Consider the following 20,424-nt stretch of genomic DNA (forward strand, 5'->3'; position numbering starts at 1 on the left):
AAAGTCTCTTCAGAACAGCCTGCCCTACAGCTGCTTGGAGTGCACATCTACACAGTAGTGTTTAGTAAATGTGTGTGGGGTAGACCATGTGGCTGCTCTACAAATGTCTTCCAAAGGGATATTACCAAGGAAAGCCATGGAGGCCCCCAACTTGCGGGTGGAGTGGGCTCTGGGGGGGGGGGGGGGGGGACCGTAAAAGTGCGCTTAGCTTTTTGATAACAAATCTGGATACACTTAACGATCCACCTGGCTATACCTGCTTTGGAAATGGGGTTGCCTTTGTGCTGGGCAGAAAAGGCAACGAAGAGTTGTGTTGTTTTCCTAAAATCTTTGGTCCTATCAATGTAGTACATCAAAGCTCGTTTGACGTCAAGAGTGTGGAGCATTCTTTCGGCCACAGTCTCTGGGTTTTGAAAGAACACAGGTAGTTCAATGGTCTGATTGACGTGGAACTGTGAAACTACTTTTGGAAGGAATTTAGGGTTAGTGCGCAGCACCACCCTGTTTGAGTGAATCTGTATGAATGGCTCCTGTACAGTGAGCACTTGGAGTTCACTTACACGTCGCAGCGATGTGATGGCTATTAGGAAAGCCACTTTCCATGTTAAGAACTGAACCTCGCAAGAATGCAGAGGCTCAAAAGGGGGGCCCATCAGCCTGGTGAGGACCACATTAAGGTTCCATACAGGAGCTGGTGGGGTCCTGGGAGGAATGACTCGTTTCAACCCTTCCAGAAAAGCCTTAACGGCAGGCACTCTGAAAACCGAGAGACTGTGCCTGTTTTGGAGATAAGCCGCTATGGCGGATAAGTGTATCCGAATGGAAGCATATGCTAGATTGCATTTGTAAAGATGTAACAAATAACAAATGATGTCGTGAGTAGATGCGTCTAGCGGGTTGATGTTGTGTTCTGCACAGTAAATGACAAACCGCTTCCATTTTGCTGCATAGCAAGCTCTGGTGGTGGGCTTCCTCGCCTCCCGTATGATATCCATGCAGTCGGGAGGCAAGTTAAGGTAACCAAATTCTAAGACTTCAGGAGCCAGATCGCCAGGTTGAGCTGTTGCGGATCTGGATGCTGAATGTCGCCATGGTTCTGCGTCAAAAGCGTGGGTGTAAAGTGGAGCCTTTGATGCGGTACCACGGAGAGTTCTAGAAACGTGGTGTACCGTGGTTGGCGTGCCCACGTTGAAGCAACTAGGATGAGTGTCATAGAGTGTTGCTTTAGCTTTCGTGCCACCAGCGGTATGAGAGGTGCTGGGGGAAAAGCGTACGCAAATCTGCCTGACCAGTTCATCCATATCGCATTGCCCTGCGACTGTGAGTGCGGGAACCTGGCGGCAAAGCTTTGGCATTTGGCGTTTTCCCTTGTGGCGAACAGGTCTATCTCTGGATGACCCCACTGCTGGAAGTGCGGGCGGAGTACGGATGGATGCATCTCCCACTCGTGCATTTGGTGGCTGTACCTGCTAAGCAGATCCGCCATCTGATTGTCCTTGCCCGGGAGGTGTTCTGCCATGAGGAAGATGTTCCTCTGAATGGCCCACTTCCACATGCTCTGAGCCAGATGAGACAACTGTGGAGAGTGCGTACCTCCCTGCTTTTGAATGTAGTACATGGCCGTCATGTTGTCCGTCCGGATCAACACGACCTTGTTGCACAGATGTACCTTGAATGCCTTCAGCGCCATGAAGATTGCCATCAGTTCCAGGTAGTTGATGTGCATCTTCGTTTGCTGAGTTGTCCATAGTCCCTGCACCGTGTAGTGGAGTACATGAGCTCCCCATCCCTGGAGAGATGCGTCCGTTGTCAGGATAATCTGTGGCACAGGCTCCTGGAACGGTCGGCCCTTGCAAAGGTTGCGTGGATTCCACCAATGCAGAGAGCTGTACGCCCGACCGGTCACCAACACTAGGTCGTTCAACTGCCCTTGAGCCTGAGTCCACTGATGAGCCAAACATTCTTGAAGCGGACGCATATGTAGCCGCGCGTGCGGGACTATGAAGATGCAGGAGGCCATCATGCCTATCAACTGCATGAACACTCTTGCTGGAAGCGAGTGTTGCTGTCTGAACTTCTGGATCAGTGCCTGAATGCTGTCGATCCTCACAGAAGTTGGCTGAGCTGTGGCTGCCAGTGTATTTATCGTCGCACCCAAATACTGCCGCACATGGGCTGGCTGAAGGTGCGACTTCGGATAATTTAGTGAGAATCCCAGATTGTGAAGGAGGTGAATGGTGTGGGACATGTTGGCGGCGCACTGCTGGGCCGACTTTGCTTGGACAAGCCAGTCGTCCAGATAAGAGTAGACGTGAACGTTGTGTCTCCTGAGGTGCGCAGCCACTGTCGCCAGGCATTTTGTGAACACCCTGGGCGCTGTGGTCACCCCGAAAGGGAGGACCTGGAATTGATAATGCTGATTCTGAATGGTGAATCTGAGGTATTTTCTGTGTGACGGATGTAGTGGAATGTGAAAATATGCATCCTTGAGATCCAAGGTGGCGAGGAAGTCCCCTTGATTGAGCAACGGAAGAACCTGCTGCAGTGTTGGCATGTGAAAATGTTCTGAGAGAATATACTGGTTTAGGGGTCTGAGGTCCAGTATGGGTCTGAGGGACCCGTCCTTCTTCGGGATTAAGAAGTACAGGGAGTACACACTCCTGTGCCTTCTTCCTCCACTGGCACGAGCTCTATCGCCCCTTTTTGCAGCATGACGAGTACCTCCTGCTGCAATAAGTGCAAATGCTCTGTGAACATAGGACGGTGTTTTGGTGGCAAGTTGGGTGGAGTGACAATAACCGAACTGGATACGTTTTTTGACCCACCTGTCTGTGGTGATGGATTTCCAGACCAGCAGGAACTGCTGCAGTCTCCCCCCGACAGGTGTTGTATGGTCGGGGGGCAGTGACAGGGCGTCACTGTTTGTTGGTGGCGGAGGAGCAGGAGTTGTTGTTTCCACGACCTCTGCCCTTGGTGCTGTTGCCCCGATAGCCGCCTCTACTCTGCTTGGTGTAAGAGGACTGCGCCCCACCTTTAGTGTATTGCGTTTGCTGGGACATCTGGCCTCTGGAAACACCTCTATTGCCTGAGCGACGAAAAGTAGTGCCCCGAAACTGTTGGGACTGGAGTCTCGGTATCCTTTTTTATTTTCTCCAGGGTGGTATCCACCTCAGGACCAAATAGTCTATCAGGGTTTACAGGCTGATTGAGGATGGTGGTTTGTATCTCCGGCTTGAACCTGGAGATTCTGAGCCAGGCCTGACGTCGCAACATGACACTAGTGTTAATGGCCCTTGCCGCGGTGTCCGCCACGTCCAGTGCACATTTAATAGAAGCGTTGGAGATGAGCTTCCCTTCCTGAATGAGCATCTCCGCTGCCTCTTTATACTGATCTGGTAGATGTTGTAACAGGCTCTAGTGTATCATAGTGTGCCCTGTCATATCTGGCCAAGAGTGCCTGAGTGTTTGAAATGTGCCAGATATTGGCCGCTTGAGCCGCCACCCTCTTCCCTGATGCTTCTAGCACGTTTGATTCCTTGTCAGGGGGAGGAGCATCACCAGTGGTCTGTGAATTTGCCCTCTTCCGGGCATTAGAGACAACCAGAGAGTCCAATGGCAACTGGCCCTTGATGTAGGTAGGGTCGCCAGGTGCCGGTCTATACTTTTTTTTCCAATCCTAGGGTTGATAACCCTGGCACGTGTGGGTTCTTTTAAAAATGTCCGCAGCATGTTTCAGAGCCCCTTTCAGCATTGGGAGAGTCTTGACAGTCTTTTCTGCTGTGGAAAAGGTATCAAAGAGGAAGTCCACCTCAATAGGGTCAGCATGCAGCTGGACGGCGTGGTTGTTAGCCGCCCTCTCAATTAGGGCGTTAAATGCTGCAGAATCCTCAGTAGGAGAGGTTTTGACATTGTACACCTGAGTGTCCGGGGCAGTGTGCTGATCCCCCGGATCCCCTGCATCCACCCAAGAGTCCTGGTGATCCTCAGGATCAGTGTTGGCAGGGAAATTATACTCCTCCTCATCACCTTCCCCAGCCTCCCCATCCGAATAAGTGGGGGCGGGTGTAGCAACAGTTTGTGTCCGTGGGGCAAGTGGCTCAACCAGAACCGGGGAATCCATAGAAGGCTTCTTGCGCTTCAAAGGAATCGTGTAGGACTCCATAGGCTGCGCCGCCGTGATCGTCCTATTGTAGAGGGTAAGTTTACCGGCGTCGATAAAGTGTTCCGACTGCTCTTCCATCATGGGCTGTCGATGCTTCGAGCTCACCAGTGGCTGAGAAGGCTTCGACCCCGCAGACACCTGCACGTCCGCGTTGTCGACCGGCTTCGGTGCGAACGCCTTCAGCGGTAACGTGAACAGGAGTGGCGCCGAGGACTTCGGCGTTTTGGCAACTTGCGTTGGGGTGGAAGCATCCTTCGGATCGACAGCAGAAGCCTTGTTCCTGATGCGTTGCAAAGAGTCCGACACCTGCTTTGTGAAGGATGCGGACGGTTTCGTCGACCCGACAGACGGCCTCGATCCACCAGCGTGTGCCGACTCGAGCATCGATGCTGTGGCTTTCTCCGGCCGATGCGCGGGATCAGCCCTCTTAGGTGCGCCGTGTCCTCCGACTGTGTCGACGGCCTTCGGCGCCGGCGGCTTCGGGTCGGCGGGCTTGACAGCTTGTTTTTGGGGCCCAGTCTTCGGCTCGACGCCCTTGAGCGATTTGGGATCGACGCCCTTGACCGACTTCGGCTCGATGCCCTTGGTCGACTTCACCTGGTCGACAGCCTTCTTCGGCTTTGGCTGCGCCGACTTGTCGGAAGACGAGGAGGCGGCCAGAGGGACAGACGTCTTCGCTTTCAATGGCGTCTCCATCACTTTCGTTTTCGTCGACACCGAAGCTTTCAGTTTCGGTTTGACCAACGGCGGCTCTGCAGAAGTGTCCGTAGCCGGGCCCGTAGGCGAGGCCGTGGAACTGGGTGTAAGGTCTTGGGTAAGGCCTTGTGGCGATCCCTCGACCTGAGCCTTAGTGATTGTCCGAACGGGGCATAGCTCTTCCCCTGAGCTATCTTCCGTGGCCCCATAGGCCTCATTGTCGTCTCCTACCTCGTCGACGACTTCTTCAGTATCTAACACTTCGACGTCTGCGTCGTAGGTGTAGTCGATCTCCTCCGCTGGAGTGGAAATCGGCTCTTGATCTTCTGGCTCGTCCTGTTCTTCCCTCTCGAAGATGTCCACCGGTGCCGACTGCTGGGCCTCCATGCGCGCCAAAGTCGATTCGTCTTCTTAGATCGAAAACGGGAACAAGCCATACAGTTGGCTTCATCGTGATCCGGCGAGAGGCACTTGTTGCACACCGGGTGGACGTCGATGTGGGGATACTTCGATCCGCACACGGGACATTTCTTGAACGGGCTCCGTTCCATGATGAACGTTGGTTGCGTTGACTGGGCCTTGAGCACCGAAGAGGCACGCGACTTTTCTGGATGTCCGACTCGGGAACTGAGCCGGAACAGAGCTGGGCACCGAACGCAAGACAATACCGACGGTATAGGAAAAGGCCTTTGGGCCTTAAGAAAAGTCTATATCGATTCCGAACTGGAGATGTCGAATATACATCCCAACCCAATGGCGGAAAAAAACAATCTGGGGATGGAGTCGATGCCCATGCGCACTGTAGTCCAGGGGAGGAGCCACCTATCTCGTGATACTTCGAAGACTCTTCCAGGACAACAATGTGCAATCATCCGGACCCAACACTAGGCGGCGATCTATGCTATAGATATGAATTCAGCAGCCCACATGCCTCGAACCAGGGAGTTAAAGAAGGAGGTGGGTGGAAGAGAGCAGCAGATCAGCACAGGAGAAGAGAATAGAACAGGGATTTAGAGAAGGAGGCGAGGTGGAAAAGAGCAGCAGACCAGCAGAATAGAACAGGGAGAAGGGGGCGGGGTGGAAGAGAGCAGCAGCTCATCACGGGAGAACAGACTGAGTTAAAGAAGGAGGTGGGGTGGAAGAGAGCAGCAGATCAGCACAGGAGAAGAGAATAGAACAGGGATTTAGAGAAGGAGGCGATGTGGAAGAGAGCAGCAGATCAGCAGAAGAGAACAGGGAGTTAGAGAAGGGGGCGGGGTGGAAGAGAGCCGCAGATCATGGGAGAACAGAACAGTGAGTTAAAGAAGGAGGCGGGTGGAAGAGAGCAGCAGATCAGCACAGGAGAAGAGAACAGAGTTAGAGAATGAGGCGGGAGGAAGAGAACAGCAGATCAGCATGGGAGAAGAGAACAGTGAGTTAGAGAAGGAGGCGGGTGAAAAGGAAACAGCAGATCAGCACAGGAGAAGAGGGCAGGGAGTTAGAACAGCAGGCTGGGAGGGAGAGGGCTGCAGATTAGCAATTTTTGCCAATTTAGCTTTGAAACTTAAAAGATTGATTTGCACCTCTGCCATGATGTGCAGCCAGTAGTTTGTTTTCCTGCCGGGCTGCGTCTTCCATCCTTCCGAGTTTGGTATTTGATGTATGATTAAAAGTTGTTAATAGCAGTAATGGCTATTTACAGCCTTACAATCTGCAACTAGTTGTTGCTCTTTGCATGTGGTGGAAGCTTGGAATGGTGCACTCAGTACAGCAGCTGCTGTTTGTGCATTTATGCTCTTGCTCTGCTGGTGACACTGCTAGAGGGACCCTTAAGCTCACCGACATTTAAGAAAATCCTTTTCATGGGGTCAAAAGGGAAAAACATGGTCTTGGTCAATGACTGGGGAAGGAGAAGTGTGACTGCATAGATTGGCACTGGAGTGTGGTGGCTGTGAGAGTCTGGGGAAGGAGGAGTGTGACTGCATAGATTGGCACTGGAGTGTGGGGGCTGTGAGTCTGGGGGAAGGAGGAGGAGTGTGGGGGCTGCGAGTGTCTGGGGAAGGAGAAGCGTTACTGCACAGTATGAGACTGGAGGGTGGGGAGCCTGGGAAAGGAGTAGCGTGACTGCATAAAATGAGACTGTAGGGTGGGGGGATGAGAGTGGCTGGGGATAGAGCAGTATGATGTCACAATACAAGACTGGAGAATACAGGGCAAGAGAGTAAGAGGACGCAATACAAGAGTTGAATGAGAATTTAGAAGTGAAATGGCACAGCATGAGACTGGGGAATGAGGGGTCTGGGGGTGCCTGGGGACGGAGATATTAGACTGGAGGGTGGGGGGGTTAGGGGGCGTGTGAAGACCTGTGAATGGAGGGGTGTGATGGCACAGCATGAGACTAGAGGTTGGGTGACTGGGAGTGTCCAGGGTTGGAGGAAATGATGACACCGTATGAGAATGGAGAGTTGGGGCCTGAAAGTACCTTGGGATAGAGGCGTGGGGTGGCACAGTGTGGGGAGCCTTAGCGCCTGCAAGGATGGCAAAGTGCGAAGTCACAGTAAGAGTCTGGAGGGTCAGGGGCCACGGAGTTTCTGAGGAAGGAGGGTGTGACCTCGTGGTGCGATCCTGGAGGGTGAGAGGATTGGGCACCTCCAGAGACGGCAGAGTGTGATGCACAACAGGAGTCTTGAGGATGAGGACCTGCGAGTGCCCTGGGATGGAGGAGTGCAATGGTACAGAGTGTTCATGGGGGTGCGTGGGGGGAGGGGCTTGGGTGTAATGTTGCAGTACAAGCCTGGAGGGTGAGAGAATTGGGCGCCCATAGGGATGGAGGAGTGTGATGTCATAGCATGAGCCTGGAGGGTGAGGGGCTGCATAAATAATCACCTGGCCAATGCTGGTTTGTCTTGAAGCCTGCATTCCATAAAGAAACAAAGAATTTAGCTAAATGCAAGTTAACGTGTAAACCAATTTGGGACGACTAAGTTCCCTCTCGCTTACTCCCAAACGTTGACACATATGGCCGAGCTCTAACGACCACTGTTTGCGGCGTGAGCACAGCACCGCAACTGAGGAGCAGGGAGAAAGAAGACTAGCATTCGGAGCAGTGGCAGCAAAAGGATGTATGCAGCCTACCCCTGCAGAGCACCTTCTCATATAACTGTACGTGTGCAAGGGGACAGTAGAGTACATGGCGGCACGACACATAAAAAGATACCGAAAGGTGACGGCACACTCTCCGGTGCAATGCCCCATTCCCCAGGAAATACCAGTTAAGCCATTAAACTGCTGGAAACTCCCCGGAGAAAGTCTTTTCACCAGGGCAGATCTGCACTGCACAGGAAGTGTTTTATGCGGCCACAGGAAACTACGCACTGACAGAGTAGTACAGGTCGGGTGGCTTTGGTCTGCGGAAGGTTAATCCCCAGCATCGGTCCCTGTTGCGTGTTTCACACTGTTCTTCCTACTGCTTCAGGACGCCGATCGCCAAAGTGGTCAGTGAAGAGAGAGGAGCCAGTTAATGTACAAGGGATGCACACAGCAGCTCGGCATGCTGTGAAAGCCAGCCTCACACTGCAAGAAAAGACAGATGGCGGAGAAGTGCAATGGTAAAAGGAGCGGGGTGAAAAAAAACGGAGAACTCAGTGTCAGGCAAACACCCACACATAGAGTATGAACACCCACACATAGAGTATGTTGGGGGTATGTCCTGAGGGTGAAATAGACGTAAATCATAACAAAAACATCATCAGTAACGAATAGTTTCTTACCCTTCGGTATAGTTTTGCAGCTTGAAGATCTTTCTGGATATACTATGCTGTGCATTATTCCGCGGTCTAGTGGTTGGGTCCGGAATCGTAGTCTTTTTTGTTTTTTTTATTTTTTTCGTAGCCCAGGTGGGCATCGACGTCCCACCTTAGTGGTTGGGTCCGGAATCGTAGTCTTTTTTGTTTTTTTTATTTTTTTCGTAGCCCAGGTGGGCATCGACGTCCCACCTTTTGGTGTCCTTCCTGTGACGTCGGCATGCTTCCTGAGGAAGCTCCCACCCTTGGGCACCATCTACGGATTCTTTTTTTCCAGTTTGTGTTTTGTTTCCGAATAGTATGGCAATGTTTGAATATTTGTTTCACCGCTTTTTCCTTCAAGTATGTTCAAGTCTTTGCCCCGTTTTTTTACCACCTATTATTCCAGTCTCATCTTTCTGACGGAGGTGGGTGGGTTCGCTAGTGAATCCAGAAAGCTGCAAAACTACACCGACAGGTAAGAAACTATTCGTTTTGCAGCGTGAATCTTTCTGGATTCACTATGCTGTGCATCGACTTTGTAGCGGTTTGTCATCACTGTGGCGGCTGGGTGGAAGATGAGCTTTGGTTTTTGAATATGTGCTGAAGCACCTTTTGTCCTACTTATGCTTCTTTGTTCATTTGTATGTCCACACAGTAGTGTTTTGTGAACATGTGCACTGAAGCCCGTGTTGCCACCAGGCATATGTCCTGAATGGGAGTGTTAGCCAGGAAGGCTATTGTTGCTCCCTTTTTCCTGGTTGAATGGGCCCGTGGCCCCTCTGCCAGTTCTTGCCCAGCTTGTTTGTGGCATAATTATATTGCTTGCGCGATCCATCGTGCAATTGTCCCCTTAGTAACTGCTTTTCCCATGCAACTGTCTGCGAATGCCAAAAAATTATTTTGTTTTTCTGTGATCCTTAGTTCTCTCTATGTAGTGCATGACAGCTCGTCTGGTGTCCAGAGTGTGCAGTGCCCTGTCTGCCTTTTGTCGTTGGTTTTTGGAAGAAACTAGGTATTTGAATAGTTTGGTTGATGTGGAACTTAGACATCACCTTTGGCATAAAGTGTGGATCCGTTCTCATCACCACCCTATCATTGTGAATTTGTATGTAGGGTTCCTGTAGCGTTATCGCCTGTAGCTCGCTCACCCTGCGCAGCGAGGTGATTGCCACCAGGAAAGCGGTCTTCAAGCACAGCATTTGTAGGGAGGCCTTATGGATCGGTTCAAAGGGCGCTTTCATGAGTTCCGTCAGTACTAGGTTAAGCTTCCACGCTGGTGCTGGTAACCTCTTTGGCGATGCGATCCTTTTTGCCCCTTCCAAGAATCTTTTTACAATTTGTGAAGTAAAAAAGCTTTTCCCGGTCTCTCCTCTAGTTTAGGTGACTATGGCTGCCAGGTATACCCTTAGCGAGGATGAGCTCAGATTAGCCTCTAGCAGGTGCGTGAGGTATTTAAGCACTGCTGAGTCTCTTGTCATCTTGTTGTGCAGTTTTTCCTTTCTGCACCATAGTGTGAACCTCTTCCATTTGGCCACGTAGCACTTCCGCGTGCTAGGTCTTCTTGCCTCTTGAAGTACCCTAAGGGTGCGCTAAGGTAATTTAAGGTGTGCTAATTCTATTTCCTCAGGAGCCAGGCTGAGGCTTTCTGGTTCTGGATGCAACACCTCTCCGTTTTGCATGGAGAGTAGGTCTTTCCTTCTCCCAAATCTGTGTGGTGCACTCTGTCATCTCCATAATCTGTGAGTACCAGGTCTGCCTGGCCCACTGTGGTGCCACCAGTATCAGGGTCATGTTGCTCACTCTGCACTTGCTGAGTACCTTGTGTATCAGGGGGATCGGCGGAAAAGCGTAAGCAAATGTCTGACCAGCTTATCCACAGGGCATTCCCCAGTGACCCTTCCCCTGGTTGCGAAGTGCTGGCATTTTGCATTCTGGCGTGTTGCAAACAGGTCTATTGATGGAGTTCCCCACCTGTCGAACAGTCTCCTTGTCGCTTGGGCATTGAGCTCCTATTCGTGTGAAGCCGATGTCTGTCTGCTGAGCCAGTCCGCTTCCATGTTGTCCTTCCCTGGCAGGTGAATCGCCAGTAGATCTATTTGTAGTGGGATGGCCCATTTCCATATTTCCTGCACTATTTCTGACAGCGGGGCTGATTGATTCCTCCCTGCTTGTTTATGTAGAACATCGCTGTTGTGTTATCTGGATCAACACTGTTGGTTGTACAGCTTCGTCTGGAATGCCTTTAGTGCGAGTAACACGGTCTTTAGTTCCAGGTAATTGATGTGTTTGACCGCATCCGCTGGTATCCACAGACCCCTCACTGAGTTTTTTCATGTGTGCTCCCCATCCCTTCTGGGATGCGTCTGTGGTGATGGTCACAGTTGGTGTTGGTGGTGTTAGAGGCTTTCCCCTTTGTTATGTTTCCTTTGTTCCACCATGATATCTCCTCGTGCACTGCGTGCGTTACAACCACTAGATCTTCCCAACAACCTGTAGCTTGTGACCATTGGTCCTGTAGCCACTCCTGGAGTGGTCTCATGTGGAGTCGTACATTCGGCACTATGTGTATGCAAGGCCATCATGCCCATCATCTTGCTCACCGTCCTCACTGTCAGAGGACGCCCCTTATGGTAGAGCCGCGCCTCCTTCACCAGTGCCAGCGTTCTCTTCTTGCTGGGGAACACCTTCTCCTGTACGGTGTTGATCTGCGCACCCAGGAACATTTTCACTTGTTCTGGGTTCATTGAGCTTTTTTCCAGTGGATGGAGAAACCCAGGGCCATTAGTGTATGGGTCACTCGCTGTGCGTGCCATTTGCATGTCTTGTATGATCTTGCCTTTACTAGCCAGTCGTCCAGGTAAGGGTATACGTGGATCCCTTCCCTCCTTAAGTGTGCTGCGACTGCTGCAAGGCACTTTGTAAATACCCTTGGTGCTGATTTTAGTCCGAATGACAGTGCCATGAATTGATCGTGATTTGTGTTGATGACAAATCTTAGCAGATGTTTGTGCCGCCTGTTCATTGGGATGTGCAGGTAGTCCCCGCCTTGTATCTGTGGGTGGACCTCTTGCAGGGACGTCATTTTTAATTTTTGGGTTTTTATATATTTGTTGTGGAACCTTAGGTCCAGGATGGGTCTCATTGTTTCGTCTACCTTTGGTACCAGGAAGTACGTGGAGTACACCCCCTTGTTCCTCTCTACGGGAGGGACAGTCTCGATAGCCTCCTTCAACAGGAGCTCTTGTGCTTCCCTTTGAAGGAGCACTAGTTTCTTCTTTGCTAGTGCTCTTTTTTTGGGGGGGCGGGGGGGGGTTCCAACTATGCAGTATCCGTACTGTATGGTGTTGAGAATCCATCTGTCTGTAGTTATTTTCTTCCACTCCTGGAAGAAACGGTTCAATCTTCCTCCCACCGGTGTTACGTGCTCTTGCAAGTGTAATCCGAGCCACCCCTCTTTGTATGAAAGTATGACCGATATTTTGACAAACTCGCTGAGAGTGTTTGATTATATATGGGTATCCTTTGTTTGCTTGCTCTCACAGGTACTCGCCCATTTCTCCTGGCCCCACTCTAGTATGGGCGCTTCATTTGTTTGACGCAATTTCTACTATCCACCTCTTCATGAAGAACATCTTAAACAACTAGATAAGAATAATTCCCATCCATTACATAATACCCACTCCTGAACTTTTGCACTTCCACCATAACCTCCATGCTTTTTATTTGGTTTGACATTTTTAATTTTTGTTATCTTTGTTTCAAGGTGTAGTTAGCCTGAATGTTTTTAGTTCATTGAAAGGTACCTTTATTTTTTAGGTTCAAAAACACTGGAGACTTGTGATTTGGCTTCGATATCATATATACGCCTTGTGGTCGGTAACTCAATGATTTGTATTACACTGAAATGGTCATTAGCGTTTTGTTGAGGGGTATGACAATTTATCGCCAATGTCATGTCGATGTATGTACCTTATAAAATCGATAAAGGAAGATTGACAAAAAAGTCTTATGGCTATGTTTTATATTGAATTGTTATCCTGAAGTTACCATTGGACTCTCAGCTCAATACATGGAATAATTCAAGCATGTTAATCTATGAAACAAATATGTTTTGGAGAAACAGATGTTCACAAACTTGTCTTTTCCAGGAAAAATGTCATCAATTTAGAGACATTCACTCTATGTACAATGGCTTCAGCCGTAGAAGAAAAGTGGTCAATGAGGTACAGTCTTCTCATGAAAAATCAAACTCCGTAAGCACATTCATAATGAAAGCAGCAACTGTTCAAAGGACAACCTTGTCCTTTTGAAAACAAGCCAAAGACTCTTCGGATGAAAGAGTGTAGTGCAACTCATCACTACCAAGATAGTCGACGCCTAAGCTAGACAATTCAATGGCTAGATGGATGAAGCTCAAATTGTTTGCACATGAACAAGGCCAAGACCCAATTTAAGCCACACTAAGATTCAATATCTTTCATATGTTTCTACAGAGATCTGTAAAGCCCTGTATTGTCATAAGAAAAGCCTTGCAGTGCTGATGCGTAGAGGTACTTTGAGGCCCTCTTGAGGATTGTCTGACACCAGGATTAATTTTCTGATTTATGTTGCTGTGTGGGTGCAATTAATTAGCTGCTTTATATATATTTCACTATAAGAATGCAGAAACAGTTAGTGTTTTTAGGCCGGTTTAGCTGGTGACCATAACCAATTAAGTGAAGGACTGGGATATGCACTTTAAATCTGTCCATTTCGATGTAGGACCAGTCAAGCCTCATGTAAAGAGTATCCTGCTTATCTTCGCATCTTAGGCAAGACGAATTTCCAGTGTAGATTATCAGCTTGGCATCTGATTTTTGTACGTACTATCTCCTCTTGTAAGTACAGTAGTGGCCAAACTGCATACTAAGTTCCGGTAAATATTGTAAAGTGATTTTAGCGGACATAACGCTTACAAGAATTCTTTAGCTGATTAGTCCTATGTACGGAATCAAAGCAGAAGGCACAGTTTTCATATTGTGTCTACAAATACAGACTGCAATGTATCTGCAATCTATCCACAGAGCCACAAAGTTCGCTAACAATGAGACCTCAACAATTCAGAAATCTTTTGAGAGATGAGTGGAGAAGTGCCTCTTAAGACACTGATTTTAGCACTACAGCCAGATATATTCCCTTTCCAAGTCATCAAGGTTATGCCCCTTGCGGGACTAACTTCAAAACGTGTAACGGTAGAGGACATTCTGAGATTACTGACTGTTTATGCTACAGTACCTTCTCCTGATACAGACGTTTTCAGACAGAACACTATACCACTTTGATCATTATGAGTCTTACCCGATTTAGTTGATACAAATCCAAAATCTTCCTCTCCACATGTGGAATCTTTAACGTGCATCCCTGCAACTCCCAAAACTTTGCAATCTGGTCCAAGAAGTTAAGTTTCACTCTGGTCTGAGCCTGAAAAGAAGCAAGCACACATTAAGCCTTCGAATTGGAGGCTGCTGAATTTATTTTAAAATCTGCAAAATTTCCAGTTGCAACTGCTTTTTTTGTTAGATGCACACAAAAACATCTATTGATGCCAATAAATGTGCTCATCTACCACTGTTTTTTGCTTTATTCAGGACAGGTCACTTAAAAGCGCTGTATAAGATATAGGTTTCGAATTGAGGCGATAGTTAAGGAGTTTGAGGCTCAAACTGATAAACTGGCCCAGGCACCTCAACAGCAACACTACAAATGAACCCTGATGAAACATGTAACGTTTTTCAGATCCAAATTTAAAATTCTTGCCCTCTGCAGTTTCAAACCTTAAATGAGGTTACCAGATTTCAACAAGCAACACTTGGTCAGTATTATGCCTGCAGTACTATCAAACAACAGACTGAGTCGCTGCATGCTTCGCTCAAACCCTCAATGTAACAGTATTTTTAAAAAGCTGTGTATCATACTTTAGGGATGCTAAATTTTGCCCTTACTCGCACCAAACAGGAATTTCAAATGAATCAGGCTGAATGATTTGCGGTAAAAAATGAAAGCATTTTGTAAAATAAAGTTGCCACATAATGTATTTGACAACATGATGGGGCCTCCGAGATGTAGACGTTCTGCCACTAAAACGACAGGACTCAGTTGACATAACACAAACTGCGAATGAAGATTCAAGAGGACATACAAACGGATGTAGGGTTGTGTTCACTGTGGTACTTTCTAAAATTGCCATATTCTTTTTACTTGTGACCTATTTTGCTTCAGGCTTTCTCTGCTTCATCAGTATTATGCCCTCTCTGTACCGTGCCCAACTTGTCTTGTTCTTCTTTAATTTTGGTTCTGACCCGCATATTCCTAAGCCCAGTTTTAACTGAAGCTTAATTGGAAAGTCTCCCTCTAAACTGTTCTCGTCCTACATTAAAAATGCACTAACACAGACGTGTTACATTTGGGGATCAGCATATACACATTTGCACCAATACAAAGGGTTAGCAGAAGTTTCACTTAATATTAAAATACGTTTTTTTCAGGTGATACAGGGTGTTAGTGGGTGGTGAGACACTGGGAGGGATGAACAAAGGGGGAGAGGGGGATGATGCAGAGTGACACTGCAAGGGTGGCGAAATTAGGGTAGGGTGAGGCAGGGGGCGAGGTGCTGCAGGGGTGAGAGATACGATGGGAAGGAAACGAGACTGAGGGGAGAGTGTTGGGTGAAAGCGTACAACAGGTGAGGGGTAAGACTGAGGGTGAGGTGAGAGGGGGCGATGTGAGGCTGAGAGGTATGACAGGGTGGGGTGAGGCAGAGGGTGAGTGACGGAGGAGTGGGAGATGTGAGGTCGAAGGGACAGAGCACACGGCGAGGGTGTGATGCTGGCGGAATGCGGGGATGGACATTCGGTGGCAGACAGTTCGTGGTGATGCAGGGGTGGCACTGTGAGGGGGCTGAGAAGAAGAGAGCCCGAGAGGAGGATGGGAAGAGACACCGTAGAGTGAAAGCAGTAGTTTAATGCAGGGGGGGGGATAGGGATGGGGGTGTGAGGGATGTGGGTGTGAGGGGTGAGACTCAGGGTGAGCAGTGACAGGGGTAGAAGTGATGGAGGGGTGAGGGTGCAAGTTGATGGAGGGGAGGGACTGAGAGTGCGAGGTGATGGAGGAATGACTGCGTGTGAGGTGAGAGAGGGAGAGAGACAACACTGCGAGGCTCAGGTTAGGCTGAGGAAAGATGTGCTGCAGGGACAGAGGCTGTGAGGGCGGACTGTGAGCCCGTGCGGGGGTTCGTGGTGAGGTGGAGGAGGGGTGGGGATATGCAGGGGTGGATAAAGGAGGTCGAACTAAGGGACCAGAAATAGTTTGAGGGAGTAGATTTGGAGGGTGCCTCAGTGTGCTGGAGACTGGGGGAGACGCATAGGTGAAGGTGATGGAGAGAGACTGAGGAGGGAGAGGTGATGTAGCGCTCCGATTCAGTCAGCGAGAAGGCGCAGAGGGTGAGAATTTACAGGAGGTGAGATGAGCGTGAGAGGGAGATGCTCGGGGTGTGAGAACAAGCGGTCGGTGGTGAGGAGAGGGGGTGGGTAACCGTAACCAACCCTGCCTCCACAAGACCGCTGCCCCAGCAAGCTGACGAAAGCCAGTACAAGCAATGTCAACTGCGCAGTCAATAATTTCCTCAGACGTTCTCTCTCCTTCCTGAAGAATTCGTAAGGCTTCCACCTTGGAAGCGTCTGGGATGAGGGCAACCAGGGCAGACATGTCCGACCACATTTGGCGGTCGTAGCGGCCCAAAATGGCTAAAGCATTAGCCGCCCTTACCATAGAGGAGGCCATTGTGGAAAACTTGCGTCCAATAGCGTCCAGGCAACGACCCTCCCGATCTGGAGGAGTTGCAATTGGAGAAGTCTGATTACGTGAACGACATTATGCAGCCTGGGTGACCACAGAGTCAGGCTTTGGCTGTGAAACAAGGCACGCTGGAAATCCAAAGGGCGCCTTATATTTTTTTCAAGGCGAAGCAGTTGCGCCGGTATTGAGTTTGGAGTTTGCATTAATTTCACTCCTTCATTCCAGATGAAATCTATGGTGGGTATGGTGTGGACTTGCTTGAACGGTTGATTTTTAAAATCGTAGAGGAAACAGTCCACCTCCCTCTGGACTCTGGGCAGTTTAAAGCGTTGAGCCGCCCAGTTGATGGAAACTTGCAATGTCCATCGGAGGAGAATCCCCTGGTGTCACCAGAGATGGGGATGGCGTTTGAATTTGATAGTCGTCCCACTCTGCCATGTGAGTGGCGTCATCATCATCGTCATGGTGAACTTCTCCATCTTCACGTTCTGGAAGGACATCGTCATAGTCATCAGCGTACACCGTAGTGTGTATTTTAACTGACGTCTCAACCTGAGGAGAAGGCACTGGTGGCTGTGGCAGTGGAACAGCAGCAGGAGCCGCAACAGCCGCAGGCGCATGTGGCAAAGGTGAACCCTGTTGAGAGGGCGGGAAACGGCGGTTGTAGTCCTCCAACATATGCTGGAGATTGGAGATGAGCGACAGAGGCAGTGTCGCAGTTGGAACCTGCACAGAATGTTCCTCTGCCTGAGAATATTGGTCGTCATTATCTTAACCATAGTCCTGGCATTTGATAATTAAATCTGAAGGACTGCGTGCCACTCTGAAGGAACCATCCACATCATTGTCAGAATCAGAGTCCTGCTCAGAACCCGTGGCAAACAAGGGCGAGGGAGGCTGTGGATCACTCTGGATGGACAGCTGGTCAACTGGCCGCTTGCGACGTTGGTGCAAGGGGTCGACGGTGGAAGAGCCAGACCCGGAGGAAGAAAATGGCACCAAAGGCAAAGAAGCAAAAGAAGATGGAATCGTCGTCGACTACCTAGTTGACGACGATGGCATTGGCGTCGACGGAGTCGCTGCAGAAGGATCCACCGTCGACGGGACCACCGTCGACGGTACGGCAGACGACGATGACGCCGCCATCAGCGGAGCAGTCGTCGACGGGACCGACGACGATTTCTTTAGAACTTTCGTCGACGATGATTTAGCAGACGACGAAATAGTTTTCTTAGTCGACGATGAAGCAATAGGTATCGTAGACGGAACAGTCTTAAAGCTGAGGGATACCTTTGTCGACATGGATGACGTAGACGTTGCAGTCGTCGGCGATCCGGAGGCTGATGTCGTAGTCCCTGTCGCCGTCGACGATCCGGAGACGGCAGACCTCATCGTCGGGACTATCGTAGACGCTCCTGTCGACGATAAAACATGTTTCGGAGCAGAAACATGATGGGAAGCCGCAGGAGATGCCCGAGAGCAAGGTCTCGTGGGCGTGGACGTAGCATGAGGTGGTGAGGACACCGCAGGAGCCACAGATAGTGAAAGTTTCTTCTTTTTCAGGAATGGAGAGGGCAATGTCTGCACACTGCTACGTTTGGAGCCTGCTTTTGATGGTCCAGACACCAGGCTGTCTGCGTCTGAAAGTGCTGAATCCTTATCCTTAAGTCTTTGAAGCCATAGGAGGAGACGGCCTTCTCTGTCCTTAAGGGTCTTAGTAGAGAAGGTTCTGCAAAATTTGCACTTTCCAACCTCATGGTCGGGAAAAAGACAATAAATGCACTTCTTGTGGGGGTCCTCAGAGTAAAGACGTAGTTTCCCACAAGAAGAACAAGGTCCAAATAAAGACTTGAAGACATGCTGGATTCACAGGAAAAACTTGAAATTGAGAAAACTGAGCAGAGCTCGGGGAGACTCCCTTCACACGACGTGCGGTAGAAAATCTGAGGAACTGAGCTCTGAGGAAAAGGTTCTGGAAGGGTGCAGACGCCTGATTGGCCTTAGTTTGGACTAACATAATGACAGGAATATGTTACAAGTGTTTTTTCTCTCTACCATGTATTCCTATGTAGGAATTGTGTTTGGGTATTTACTACTTTTTCTAGTGTATATTTTATGTGTTATTGTATTTACATACATATGTTATTAGTATGTTATTGCTATTTTATTTATTGTGGGACTCCCACTTCGTCGACGGGGAATATTCAAGCATGTGAATCTATGAAAGACACCCTAATACTGGAGAACCGTACCCAACTAATCCATTTGTCTCTTAACCCCATATGCCCCATTCATCTAATAACCCCATGTGCATCAGCACTTCAAACAAAAACTTCCATCCCACTGTGCCGGAGGCCTTTTCCAGGTCAACAGAAACCACCGCAGCCCGAGGGTGAAGCGGAGCATCAGCATGGAATAAAACCTACAAAGGTTATAAGAGGTGTTACGGGTAGGTATAAATCCATTCTGATCCGGGTGCACGAGCGCCTTCATGTGAGGAGCCAGCTTACCGGCCAGTACCTTGCTCAGGATCTTGAAATCCAGGGTAAGCATGGAAAGGGGCCTATAATCCTTGGCTCTGGCCCTCGGTGACTTGACTTTCGGAAGAGGGATTACCAGGGCACTCCGAGTGGAGTCAGGCAGAACCCCAGCCTCATAGGCATCTGCATACATCCAGACCAACTGTGGCGCCAGTATATCAGAAAAGCGCTGGTAAAATTCAGCCTGAAGTCCATCCGGCCCCAGCGTCTTACCAGCTGCCAACGCATGAACAGCGGCTTTAATTTCTTGCAGGGTAATTGGGTCTCCCAGCTCCTCCCGATCCTCATCCGCCAACACCCAAAGGGGTAAAGGGTCCAAAAACTCTCCAATTACAGAACAAGGGACCGCGGCCGAAGCCGTATAAAGGCGTTCATAATATGCGGCAAAGGAATCATTTATGTCATCGGGGCAGTACTGCACTCCACCAGCCTCTGTATCCAATGGTGTATTAGGGGAGCCACCCAGTTCGGTTTGGATCAATCTAGCTAAAAGGCGGCCCGCTTTTCCTTCCTCTCTCTGCACTTTGTCAAGGTACTCATTATAATTGTAACTGCGTAAACATTCAAGGGCCACATTATAATGTGCCCGCGCTTCCTGCAATGCCAATTGAGTCGCCTCCCCTGTACCTTGAATGTTATCTATCCTGCAAATGTTCTTTTTTAAATTGAGGACCTCCTGGCGAAGCTCCCTATAGATCCCCGTCACCTGTCCTAGGCAATGGCCCTGCACCACCACCTTGAATGCCTCCCATTCCACCCGGACTGAGGATGCAGTGTTGGCTTGACAGGGAAATATGCATCAAGAAGAGTATCTAGCGAGGTCAGAAATAGGTAATCGTCCAGCATGGCCAGATTGAGTCTCCAAGTGGGAGCAGGAGGACACGGCCCCAGCGGTTGGTGTGTCATTATTAATGGGCTGTGGTCAGACAGCGCACGGCCTAGATATTCTGTGCACGTGATGGTACTGATAAAAGCGGGGGGCATAAAAACATGTCAAGACGCGTACGCACCTGGTGTACTGGGGAGAAGGAAAATTCTCTACGACTATCGTGTTGTAGCCGCCATGTATCTTCTAACAACCCCCAGTGTTCCATCCACGACGGAAACCCCAAAGTGGTACGGCGTGCCGCAGACCCCATTAAAGGCGGGTGTGACCGGTCTACAACAACATCCGCAACACAATTGAAGTCTCCCCCAAGGATTAGATTGCCCTGTACGCTAGCCGCTAAGGTAGCAGAAAATAGGTCCAAAAAGCCAACCTGATCTTAATTAGGGGCATAAACATTTCCAAGTGTAGCTTCACGCCCTGCCAGTCTCCCCGCCACCAGGGCATATCTGCCTCGCTCATCCAACCATGTTCTCTTTGCTGCAAAAGGAACTCCTGGTTTCACCCAAATCAACACCCCTTTAGCAAAGGCGGAGCAGGTGG

At 49.5% G+C, this 20,424-nt stretch overlaps 1 protein-coding gene across 2 annotated transcripts in view; it reads right to left on the reverse strand.

Annotated features, from left to right (window-relative positions):
- KDM5B (lysine demethylase 5B) overlaps positions 1-20,424 on the reverse strand; it is an 877,335-nt gene that overhangs the window by 751,692 nt on the left and 105,219 nt on the right. For both annotated transcript variants that reach the window (XM_078644101.1, XM_078644102.1), the window contains exon 3: positions 13,960-14,082. In XM_078644101.1, the coding sequence (XP_078500227.1) occupies positions 13,960-14,082 (123 nt within the window). The remainder of the gene's footprint in view (positions 1-13,959; positions 14,083-20,424) is intronic.

The sequence above is a fragment of the Lissotriton helveticus genome, chromosome 5_1 (genome assembly GCF_964261635.1).
Source record: "Lissotriton helveticus chromosome 5_1, aLisHel1.1, whole genome shotgun sequence".
NCBI lineage: Eukaryota > Metazoa > Chordata > Amphibia > Caudata > Salamandridae > Lissotriton > Lissotriton helveticus.